Below are 13,286 nucleotides of genomic sequence, written 5' to 3'. Positions count from 1 at the left end.
GGTGAAGAATACAATGCGTGCAGTTCTGTGTTTTGTAACTTTCTCCATTCTCCTGTAACTTCATCTCTCTTAGCCCCAAACATTTTCCTAAGCACCTTATTCTCAAACACCCTTAATCTCTGTTCCTCTCTGAAAGTGAGAGTCCAAGTTTCACAACCATACAGAACAACTGGTAATATAACTGTTTTATAAATTCTAACTTTCAGGTTTTTTGAGAGCAGACTGGATGATAAAAGCTTTTCAACCGAATGATAGCAGGCATTTCCCATATTTATTCTGCATTTAATTTTCTCTCAAGTGTCGTTTATAGTTGTTACTGTTACTCCTAGGTATTTGAATTTTTATGTCTTTTGGAAGGATAAATTTCCAGTTTTTATGTTTCCATTTCGTACTTTGTTCTGGTCACGAGACTTAATCATGTGCTTTGTCTTTTCCTGATTTACTTCCAAACGTATCTCTTTATTTGCTTCAAGTAAAATTCCCTTGTTTTCCCTAATCATTCGTGGATTTTCTCCTAACATATTCATGTCATCTGCATAAACAAGCAGCTTATGTAACCCGTTCAATTAGAAAGACTCTCTGTTATCCTGGACTTTCCTAATAGCATATTTTAGGACAAAGTTAAAAAATATTAACCTCCAGTGAATCGGAAAAGCATCAGACAGAAACTGGCCTATACAGACTCTGCTGTATGTTCCACTGAGACACATTTTAATTAATCAAACTAGTTTCTTGGGAATACCAAATTCAATAAGAATATCGTATAAAACTTCTTAACGAAGTCATGTGCCTTTTTTAAATCTATGAATAACTGATGTACTGTGCCTTTATACTTATAATGGAATTGGGACTGGGACTTCCAAAAATAGACATACTAAACAGGAAAACGTGGAATTGAGGAACGTGCTAACGAGATTCCATTGTATTTATTCATTAATTTATTCAATCATTCATTCATTCATTCATTCAGAAATGTATTTATTTGTCCATATATTTGTTCACTCATTTGTTTATTCATTTGTTTTACTCATTCATCCATTTCTGTATTTATTTATTTACGAGGCTTGATTGTTTCGTCATGTTTCCTTTGGCTTATGGGTATAAGCTGGAAATATCTCTAGTTTATTGGACATTATAGTTCAACTTAAGAAAATGCAAAAAAAAATGTTATCTATTTTGGAGATGCTAATTGTATGGAGATAGTAGTAGGCAAGAAAGACAGTTGTAACCTGATAGCAATCGAAATTTAGCCTTCTTTCCTCCCCCCCCCCCATTATTTTTGTTTGATTTCAGTCAATTTACCTCAAATTATTATGATTAATAAAATCAGTCACATTTTCTTATTTATTCAGTTAATTTTGTGGACAAACCTGCACAGATTTAAAAAAATCGTGGTGCAGAAATGAAGTTTAATATTTTGCCTTCATTGTCACTGATTCAAATTCTGATTCTGTATGCCAATTCTGAACTTCAGAAAGATTGAAGAGTATTTTAATTTTAATTTAATTTCTGCCGAATTGCATCATGAATGTACGAAAATTTTTCTTATCATTTGATGCCAATGGTTAAGTCATGAAACTTAAAAATATAAATAAAAAGAACAGGCACATTCATGACACTAAAAAGTATGTTGTAAAATGATTTTCATGCCACGTTAACATGGACATAATCTGTAGAAATATGAAAGATGGAAAAAGAGAGTGATTGCTAGAAGACAATAAATGGTTATTTGAAATTTGTATAATTTATTTATTGATATTATTGTTACCATTTAAAGGATTTTGATGCTTGAAGTTGAGATACATTTTATGAGAATGTTACTACTTTACATGGAATTAATACATATAAAAAATTATAGAAGACTCTAGAATTTTCCAGTGATAGAATTGTGAAGAATAATTTGAGTTTTTGAACTGTGTGTTAAGGTGTAATATATCCTATATTTCGAAACTACTACCAGGTTCCACTACCAGGATTGTATCAATCAAGACCAGAATGTTTCACAGACTCATTTTATAAGTTATACTTGACTACCTCAAGCAACTGGAGTAGGTGACCATATTATCTTGAATGGTATGACTCTTGTGGTGAAGCTTAGTAATTCCAAAACATGGAAAATGCTGTATTAAATCTTAACATATGTTGAGACATTGTTCTTCACATGAATTCAGTCCCTTGAGGCAAGAAAATGATAACTCACAATTACAGTAGCGTGCAAATTAATCCGAACAATGTAATTACTTATGCAAAAACACTCAAACGGGATAAAAAAAGGATCTAAGACATACCTCAGTAATCTATGTGGCCTCCCTTGTTCCTAATAACAGCTCTGAGACGATTTGGCATGGATTCCACTAATTTCCCACAAATATTCTTCATTTCTTCATCGTGAAACCATACACCAATGAGGCAGAAATCATCTTCTCCTTTGTAGAACAATCCATTTTTTGCATTCTTCTTTTGCAAATTGACCACAAGTTCTCAATGGGGTTGATGTCGGGTGAGTTGCCTGGCCAGGGGAGTACCTGAATATCCTTCTTGTTGAAGAATTCTGTAGTTTTTCGAGACGTATGGCATGGTGCCAGGTCTTGTTGGAACACACCTCTGCCATCCAGAAATGATTTTTGCAGCTGGGGTACGATTCTGGTTTCCAATAAGTGAATATATTTGTCAGAATTCATCATTCCCTTGATAGGTATTAATGCTCCAGGCCCTTCATGTGTAAAACAACCCCAAAACATTACTTTAGGGGGGTATTTGGGTGCTTGTTGGAGATGAGCTGCTGTTACTTTTTCGGATCCTTTCCGTACATAAGAAACACGGTGGCCGTGGACCTCGAAATGAGACTCATTGGAAAAAAGTACATTCTTCCAGTCATTTACTGTCCAGTGTTGATGTAATTTTGCCCACATTAAGCGTTTTTTGCACATAACAGGGGTTAGCAGTTGCTTCTTAATAGGCTTACGAGCCCTTTGTCCAGCTTCCAAAAGCCTATGCCGCACTGTTGTGACGTGAATATTCGCCCCAGTGGTAGCCATTAACTCGCGGGTTAAGTCGACAGCAGTTAGTCTAGGATTTAATTTACTTTTCCTGACAATTAAACGATCATCTGCAGATGAAGTCTTCCTTTTCCAGCCACAGTTTCCTTTTTTCTGGGGTGTGATGGATTCAGTCTCCCTGTATCGTTTTATGATCGAATTAACAGTAGCCAAACCGATGTGACATTCTGCAGCAATTTGCCTCTGTGTCATAGAAAAATGCTCTGCTAATGTTATAATTTTAGACCGTTTTCGTGGAGTTGTATCCATTTGTGAAGACGACAGAATGTACACAGGATTGCAGTATTAAGTCTTCAACACAACTGAAATGCTTATAAGTACAAAACGACAGGCAAAATGTCACATATTATAAAAAAATAATGATAGACCTTCAACAATGAAATTACACGTATTACAGATGTCAATTAAAGTGGTATGAGCAGCTGTGAGGCCAACAATGACAGAAAATGTAAAAATATGTCGTGTTCTGATTAATTTGCATGCTACTGTATATTTCTACTTCAGCATGCTTGTAAAAGTATTTTTGCACCAAAAGTAAAGAAGTTTTATGTTCAGGAATTATGTGAACTGACAACTAAAAGCTTGGAAAATATATTACAGACGTGGACAAATTATTAGCAAAATTTAAGATTTTTATTATATATTTTTACAAAATATGATTCTTCAATTTAGACTACAGTTGATAGTTTTGTGTATTTCCAAATTATTAGCAAAATTGAAGATTTGTATTGTATATTTTTCAAAATTTAACTCCTCAATTTGGACTACATTTGATATTTTAGCATATTTACAAATTATTAGCAAAACTGAAGGTTTTTATTGTATATTTTTACAAAATTCGATTCTTCAATTTGTACTACAGTTGACATTTAGCAGAACTAAAGATTTTTGTTTTATATTTTTACAAAATTTGACTCTTCAATGCAGTTGACAATTTTGCTAATTTACAAATTATTAGCAAAATTGAAGACTTTTATTGTATATTTTTACAAAACTTGACTCTTCAATTTAAACTACAGTTGACATTTTTGCATATTTCTGTCCACTGTAATGATGGAAATATCTAAAATTGTCAAATGTGGTCTAAATTGAAAGTCAAATTTTGTAAATAGAATTATCATAAAAATCGTCCATTTTGTTAATAATTTGTCCACGTCTGTATATGAATTATTAGTATTATTAAATTTATTTATGAGTAATGACAACCTAAGTTTATGCTGAAGACCAATTGAGGGGTTAGCGCAACAGTGGTCTAACCCTCCTCAATGCGAAAAACATCTCAACAGACCAGAAGATGACCGAAAATAGGTCGAAACATGTTAACAAGGTACGATAATATTTAACACAAGAAATTTCTTATCATACATATTCCAAAGTGGTACAGTATTAAAAGTTGTGTAATCAAGATGTATAAAAATTAAATATTGAGCTTTCTATTGATTTTGACTTGAACTATCTTCCTACAAAGTGGAATAGGCCAATCCACCATTATATAGCTTGTTAGGAAACATGTAATTTTTCTCCTAAAAAAATATCACTTATATCTATATATAACTTTAACTTGCTTTTTCTACATTAAAAAAAAAAGTGGTTTAGACCACTGTTGCGCTGGCCCACTCAATTGATTGTTACCATTAACTTGCTCCAATGGGCTGCATTATGTTTTTCATTTTTTTTTATAAATTGTCTTTGTAAATTTGCAGGTCTTCAACCAATCATCATTGAAACTAGTTCATGTGGAGATGAGCTTCGAACAGACCTTACAGCAATGGAACACCAGATGTCAACATTAGGTGCTGAGAACATCGCTTGTGTTCTCACTACTACCAGCTGCTTTGCTCCCAGAGCTAGTGATTCCGTGGAGCAGGTAGCAGTCCTTTGTAGTCGGTACAACATCCCTCACATAATCAATAATGCATACGGACTTCAAAGTTCTCGTTGTATGCATCTTATTCAGGAGGCTGCTAGGTAATATTTTAATTGACTGTATATAAAAAACTGTGTTGTGAAATTTCTAATGAATTGAGATCAGTTGGTATATAGATTTTGATATGAAATCTGCTACTTTCTAAAAATGTCTCTTATCAAATTGTACTTCTTATTTTTAAACATAAATAAAGAAATAAAAATGAGAAATACCGTATAATTATATTTATATTTTTATATTTTTTAACATGAAATGTTTATTGAACCAGGTTTAGAATTGTCTTCTGATTTTATGTATGAAAAGACTTTCTGTAACAAGTTGTTTCATTCAGATTTCATTTGTTTGATTATCACATATTTATTTTTACTTATTAAGTGTTTTATCTCACATGAACGAAGTAAAATTTTAAGTAATGCTGTGAAAGGGTCTTTGTTTTCATATGTTTGTTCTTACAGTAATTTTATCATAATGAAGCATTTAGTTATTAGTATAATTAGGAAATTGTGAAGATATAAACTGCAAGTGTATCTTGAATTCATAATGAAAAATGCCTAAATTATTGTCATTATACTACACAGTTTAGGTTATATGTTAAAGTATACCCAGAATTTAAGTTGATAGAGATGTAGTCATGCAGAAAGATAGTGCATGCATATTTTCACCTAACTCCCACTTTTGTCGTAACCCAACCCAAAAGTACCCATCAGTCCAAAATGTTATCAGTTGTCTGTCTGTTACTAGTATAGGTCTCAGTTCACGTGCATGCTCTTTAATCTTTTGTTTTTATGAAAATATAGAAGGTAGTAAATTTAGTCTTCATTGCAAGGTCTTAAAAAGCAGTATGACAGCTCGACCAATTACAGAGTTACTCAAGCTCTCATGCATCGAGTGTGACTTGTACAGGTTACAAAGCCTTCTCGAGGAGGAGATGTCAACACTCACTCCTACATCTCAGTGCTCTCACTCACATGATTACCCTCTTGGGACATTTTCCTAGATGGTTTAATCTCGACTATAATTACCATTGCCACAACTAATGCTATTGCTCTGCTCCTATTTCTACTCTTTTTACTGCTGCTGTAGACGTGACCAAAGTATTAGGATAAACATTATATTTTTCTTCTTACTTACAAATGGCTTTTAGAGAATCCAGAGGATCATTGCTGCCCTCACGTAAGCCAGCCATCGGTCCATATTTTTCTTCTATTTACAATAAACTAGTATAGTAATAATCTATCATATTACCACTACTCAACTTTTAAACAAAGTATTTTCTTAATTTCTTAGTATCTCTGGAGCACTTTTTATTTCGTGTATTGGTGACAATGAGACACAAAGTTAAACAGAAATAATTGCAAGCCAAATGTGTTTTGTAGTTCATATTTTTCACTTCATTACAGTGGTAGAACTTTTTTCTCAAGATATTCATAAATTACTTCCATTGAATTATTTTACTGAAACAAATTTACCATTAATTATACAGTACTTATACTACTTTTTATGCTTTTGCTAGTTTTCAGGGTGTCCATGAGAAGAAAAGTAATTTTTTTGAACACAGAGAATTTTTAATGAAAAAGTTTTTAATATCTGATATATTGATACTGAAATAGAAAAACCATGAAAATCTCGTATTCATGGGATGCAAATCAAAGCATTAATTAAGCCCTAAGGATGGTACACAACAATTGTTCATATTAGGAAGTTCGATTCTTGTAATATGTACTGGTAAAACTTAATTTTCTTAGTAGAATGTTAAAAATGTGTTTTACTCTAACAATTTATAAATCAATTGGTGTTCAGAGGCTGATTTCTTTTTCATGTAACAGTTTTCCAAATACAGTGAAATCCCTCGTTACCGGCACCCAATTAACCGGAAATACCAAAACAACGACAGTTTTGACTAGGCAAGAAAAAAAAAATGTTTAAATCTGCCGAGTTGCCCAGCCAAGCAGTCAGTGTTGCCACATTAGGAAGTTCACATGAACTTTCATGTTCAGTAAATTTCCGAACAAAAAATTAATGTATTATTTGTTTTGTGTGAGCTGTTTTAATAAAGAAAATCCACACAGTTTTTATGTTATTTTGTTATGATCAAGTGATTGAGAAATAAGCTTCACGTGATTTCAGTTTCAAAAGTGGCATCATAACATACGAACAGGTAATTTGTTTAAATATTTATTCAATTATCCGGCAAAATCTTGTATCCAAAATTAGTCTGGTCACTTTGTTTCCACTTAAGAGGGATTCTACTGTATTGTCATTTATTATTATTGTTTAGTCATCTGTCTGAAGACAGGTTTGAACCTCATAAGTAACACCAATAAGGTATCCTCATGAGGCAACTAGGCCAAGAGATAATGGGGTAGGTGGCCAGTTCCTTCCCCTCTCCACTACATACATCTCTGGAGCTACTGTATATGATAACTAATTGAAATTACACAGTAAACATTAAGAGAAACGAAGAAGAAGAATGTTTTAAATGCTCCCAAATTCAGCCATTGGAGAACAACATTAAAAGGAACATAGTTAATAATCTTGTCACGTGTTAATTGCATAATATTTAGAGACAGAGTCTAACATTTGAAACTGTCTTAATCCACACAGTTGTAGTTAATAACTTACCATAATACAGGCATTTTGTTTCTTCTCGTCCATAGAAATTTCGTCGGTATAGTCTTATTTGTATTGTTTCCAACGTGAAGGAAACCACAGTAAAATTTGTCTTAATGTAATGTATTTTGTTTACAGGAAAGGAAGGGTTGATGCCTTCGTACAGAGCACAGATAAGAATTTTCTAGTACCTGTTGGAGGAGCAATTATTGCTGGATTTGACAAAGGTCTTGTGGAACGAATATCTAGGATGTACCCTGGTATGTTTTAATTTAATATAGAGTAATTTCATGTAAAATGAGCACAACTGACGACTATTTTGAAGCTGCGCTTTTTAATTAGACATTGTACAGATGTTGCAGAATGTTAAAAATTAATGTGTCTGAGACATAGTCATGATTTATTTTTTTTAATATTCACAAATAACGACGATGTGAAAATGGTAATTCCCTTGCAAATCTTAACACATTATAATACTGTTCCATATTCATTGATTCCAGAGAAAGGAAACTTGTATTTCCTGAAGGTTTATAAAATATTTATACATTATGTAACAACAGTAAAATGGTTTTCAAACTACTTTCTGCCTTTGACATATAACTTTTGATCTTAATTTTTTTTTTATTTGGGTTATTTTACGACGCTGTATCAACATCTCAGGTTATTTAGCGTCTGAATGAAATGAAGGTGATAATGCCAGTGAAATGAGTCTGGGGTCCAGCACCGAAAGTTACCCAGCATTTGCTCGCATTGGGTTGAGGGAAAACCCCGGAAAAAAACCTCAACCAGGTAACTTGCCCCAACTGGGATTCGAACCTGGGCCACCTGGTTTCGCAGCCAGACGCGCTGACCATTACTCCACAGGGTGGACTTGATCTTAATTAAATCCCTTAAAAAGTACATTTTATAATACATGAAGTTGCTAGTAGAGCATGAGTCTAGTCCTTCCCAAAATTGACAGCAGATATGGGTATTCATCACAGCATGTGTATACTCTTAATTTTAATATTATCACTGAAGCTGAGTTCACAATTCCAAAAAACCAATGGCAAGTACAGTAATGTTAGTTAGACAACAATATGGCCATGTTCTCTTGTCACTGGTGTAAAATGTGAATATAAGGAATTATTACATTCGAGACTTTTATGAAATGTTTATTTTATGGAGAAAATTTTGTAAAGACTATCCAAATTCTGTAGTATCAGTAAATCCAGAATTATAAATTGGTGACAGATTTTCGTGAAATTCATTCAGTGATCAATAAAATAGAAACCAAAAGAAGCACATTTTGGATGAAGGAAAAATTGAATAAGATTGCTCGAATAGAAATTCATCTAACAAATTAAATTTTCAGATAATATTCACGTTGAAATATCTGATATGAGATAGGAACTATGTAGTTTTGTTGGGAACATTTTAGAAGATTCAAGGCATAGGGTGAACCATAAGTAATGTAATTAATTTCAAGGGGTTATTCTTTGAGATATTTCAAACAAAAGTTTAATACAGTTTTGCTCGTTTTTACTTTTCGAGAAAAAAAATATTTTATATCAAACATTTCATAGCGTATTTTGGGAAAACTATTGAATTAATTCCTCATATGCTCAGCCAATTTAAGAGTGCAGTATATTATGATGATAAAGGATTGAAAGAATTTTAGTTTTGTCATTTAAATGTGCAGAAATTTGATCTCAACAAATGTAAGTTTTCATTCTGCAAAGGAATTTTAAAACTTGATGTACTTTGACAATCCTGTAAAGGTTATTGCCAGCTGGAGAGATGCAGCTCGCTTAATACAAAAGATGGATGAGACAGCGAGAAATGTAAACATAATATCAATGTGAATATCAACTGTTTTAAGAATTATCTTAAATACTAGTAATGTTACGCTTTCTATTATTTATATATTTCACTTTGTAAAATTTTGTTTATAATAAATTAGTACGTTAAACCTGAAAAAAAAAAAAAACGTATTCACTTGTTCCATGATATTATTGTTTAGTGCAATTTTTGTTCTGATTGGGTAAGATCCTAAGAATGCCATTACTTTTGTTTTGTTTTATCTGTTGAGATAATCATATTATATTTACTGGCAACTTCATTTAATTTGATAATTGCTATTTGCAGATCATTTTCATTATGGGTGACAATTACTTGATCGTCTGCAAATAAAAGTGCTGTAAAATACACAGTTGCTTTGAAGGGAAATTTTATTTCTTATATGTAAGTTTACCGGTTACTACTATTTCTAATTGCCTGAAGAAAATTCTTGTAGTACAACAAACAGAGATTTTTTTAATCACCAATTAGATTTGAATAATGTAAAATAAGCTTTTCTTGTTGTCTATGTTCACTAAATATTTAATTAAAATTAAATCGAAGAGTTTAAAAATATTTTTAATTTAGTTCGTTCAACATAAATAAGCATATTGTATTTTTATTTTTTCCTTTGGGGCTTTAAATGTTTTAAAATTTTGTTTTTATAATGTCACATAAGCATCATTATTGTTTACAATCTCTAGAATATTGAATTGAAATGGGAAAGTAGAAATATGTCTTAATCTTTTAAATTTATTTTGAAATAAGCATATTTTATTGTCTGCGTTTTCTGAACATTTAATTAAAATTAGGTTGTAGAGTTTATTTTAAATATTCCAAGATTTTATTTAATATGAAATGAGCAGTATTCAATTCTCCGCTCTCTAGCACAGATTAAACACAAAAATTAAACAGTCTATCATCTGTATTTTTTCTTACAAGTTTAAAAACAATGTATGTGGTAATGACCTTCAACTTTGCCATTTATAACAAGCCAGGTGAACGGGTTGATAAGAGCAACACAGCCCTATGTACACACACTGCTGATTACAAGGCGTTGCACGATCTTGTAATTCATGTATTTTAAAATAAACATTTTTCTGGAAAACTATCCAAAATACAGCAAAATGGTGTTTGACCCTTTTGTTGCCCTTTACTAAAGGAATCATCCACCAGAATTAATGACATTTCTTATCTCTGTATATGTGTATATACAGAGTGGAAGTGAAATAATCCTGCATGGTAGCTCATGGGACCAGAGTTGAGGGACTGTAGTGATGCTTACACAGAAAAGTAAGAGGGATTCTGTAGGCTGTAAGGAAGATTGGATATGGCTCATGGGGGCATCTGTAGCGCGGGAGCCCTTAGAGCATGCATATCATTCCATTCCAGGTAGTACAGTGAGCCCACCCAAGTGCCTACTGCGAGGGCAGTCCCCAGCCCATGTTCCTCTCCTCAAGGGGGACTGATAGATAGAGTAGAAAATTAGGCTGAAAGTTGTGTAGTTAGACAACAGCACATCACTGGCTAACCTACAAATATACACGAAGTCAGGTCTGAATAGTAACATTCCGTCCTTAGTCACTGCATTAGGGTTGCCATACCTGCTATTGGCAAGAAATAACGACATTGTTACTCTTTTTATTTAATTTGCAAGAAAACTATTCATTTTATTTAAAAACTGGTAAGAGATAAATCATTCCTTATTAGTTTCTCTAATGACAAGAATAATAATCAGAATTGTACAGATAGTAATTATTATCAAGTAAATTAGTATTAACATTTAGGGGAAATGGATTCGGAACACCTCAAAATCTGTGCTTCAGTGGCTGGTCATGATAATATCTTTGAAAAATATTGGAGTGGAAGAGGTCAAATGACTTTATTGTCAAACGCCTGGCATTAGAAAACAACAACAACATTTAGGGGAAAATTATTTTATTCTAAGAAAAGTGACTAACATGGTGTTATAATGTTTATAATATTTTGTTGTACTCTAATCCAAGGATAAGCTGTTATTATCTGCACAATTATATTACTTCCACTCTATATATTGCTTCTAACATTGTCACTTTTAGAATTAATTTTTTGAGGTTAGAAAGTTATTCTTCTGTAATAGTACTCATGGGCTATTCCATATGAAATTGATCAGTAAAACACCTCGCATTTTTTTATACCCAAATTTTTCCCCTATTTATGCAAGTGCTGAGGAGAGTGCATTTGCAAAAATATACTATCGAAAGTCAAATGGTTTTCGTATTGTTGAGCAACAAATTTAGCATATTCAGCCTCTTTCAGCGCTCAAAACTCTGGAACCATTTACTGCAGAAAATTGAACGAGAGCTCATTTTGAAGCTGACATTTGGTAGGTTATGATAAGAAGTAATCCTTATTTTTATTGTATACAGAGAGAGATATAATCTGATTTTACTTACTTTTTAGGCTTTTTGCCCATTTATAAAAATGTAAAAAAATATTGAGAAAAAAACCTTGCATTATTGAGAGGGATTCGGCATTGTTTGCTGTCACGGTAATAAGTTTTGAGGGTATTAAATAAATTATTTTCACATGCCTGGACTTGAATGGCGCAGCACCACACGTACTTGCCGAGAGATGAAGATAAGCGAGCGTTGGGCGTCATTTTACTCCTGTGTTTATGAAAACCTGTGATAAAGCTAGCCCAGCTGTGCGCTACTAGATGATACGTCACGTGTTTATGTCTCCTGGCCTTGCTTGCCTCGGCTAGCTCCCGCCTCACAGTCAGCTGGTTAGTTCACACGCGTACGATTTATTTTCTTTATTTGATATTTTCAATACTTTCTTATCAACGTTGCCCAGTAAAAAATATGTGTTTATTTGTACTTTCAATGCGGAATCTAACCATATATTTTAAAAATAGTTTTTCGTGGGCAAAGGTGTCTTAATGAAAAAAAATCTAAATTTCTCCATTTCCATAAAAAGTAAGAAAAATTGCTTACATGTCAATATAAACTTTAACTTTTCAGCATCAAAATAAACCATGATTTTGATCATTGGGTGAAAGGATTTCGGAACCACAACAGTTTAAAGTTGCTAATTTTATGAAAATACGATAAATTTAAATATTTTTAATTTAAACACTATGAAGTTCTGATGCCTCAATCTTTGCACAAAGCATTGTATCACAGTTGTCTACGGACAGAAAAAGTTTCATTGTATTTAAAAATTGCAAGGTCAATTTTCTCTATATTTCGGTCGATTTGAGATACATACACACATAAACTGTCTACATTTTTACTTATTTCAGGTCGAGCTTCATCCAGTCCAGCAATGGATGTTTTTATTACTCTTCTGTCTCTTGGAATGAATGGCTACAAGAATCTCATCACTCAGCGAAAAGAAATGTACACCTACCTCAAAGAGGAACTCACCAAAGTTGCCCTAAAACATGGGGAAAGACTTTTAGAAACAAAGAACAATCCAATATCGTTGGGTAATAATTACTTTAATGTTTAACTACCTATTTCCTCCACAATGTAATTAAATGTGAATATATTTTACTACAGATTTACTGAACTGAATGGAGACTGATGTAAGTTCTCTTAATTTCATTATTAAATTCGCTTTTGGAACAACTAATAGATAAGAAGACGGACATATTTGCCTAATTAACTTTCGTGACATAACAATTGTTATTAGTGTCATATCACCACCACCACCACCACCACCACCACCACCACCACCACCACCACCACCACCACCACCACCACATTAATATATGCAGTTAGTCCCATCAAAATGTTCCTAGTGTTTCTGTTGCACTATGTTATATTAATAAATTCAGTAAGTTTTCAAAATTGGACATCCCTATTAAATGACTAACCATTAAAGAT

The 13,286-nt window shown here is 32.7% G+C and overlaps 1 protein-coding gene across 1 annotated transcript in view; it reads left to right on the top strand.

The window, feature by feature from the left end:
• The window catches only part of SecS (Sec synthetase), a 71,641-nt gene that overhangs the window by 33,678 nt on the left and 24,677 nt on the right, over nt 1-13,286 (top strand). The window contains exons 6-8 of the mRNA XM_069830976.1: nt 4,763-5,027; nt 7,735-7,856; nt 12,701-12,886. Of these exons, the coding sequence (XP_069687077.1) occupies nt 4,763-5,027; nt 7,735-7,856; nt 12,701-12,886 (573 nt within the window). The remainder of the gene's footprint in view (nt 1-4,762; nt 5,028-7,734; nt 7,857-12,700; nt 12,887-13,286) is intronic.

This window comes from Periplaneta americana, chromosome 7, assembly GCF_040183065.1.
Source record: "Periplaneta americana isolate PAMFEO1 chromosome 7, P.americana_PAMFEO1_priV1, whole genome shotgun sequence".
In the NCBI taxonomy this organism is placed as follows: domain Eukaryota; kingdom Metazoa; phylum Arthropoda; class Insecta; order Blattodea; family Blattidae; genus Periplaneta; species Periplaneta americana.
The sequence above is the reverse complement of the archived record's forward strand: the minus strand, read 5'-3'. Positions and strand labels throughout refer to the sequence as shown.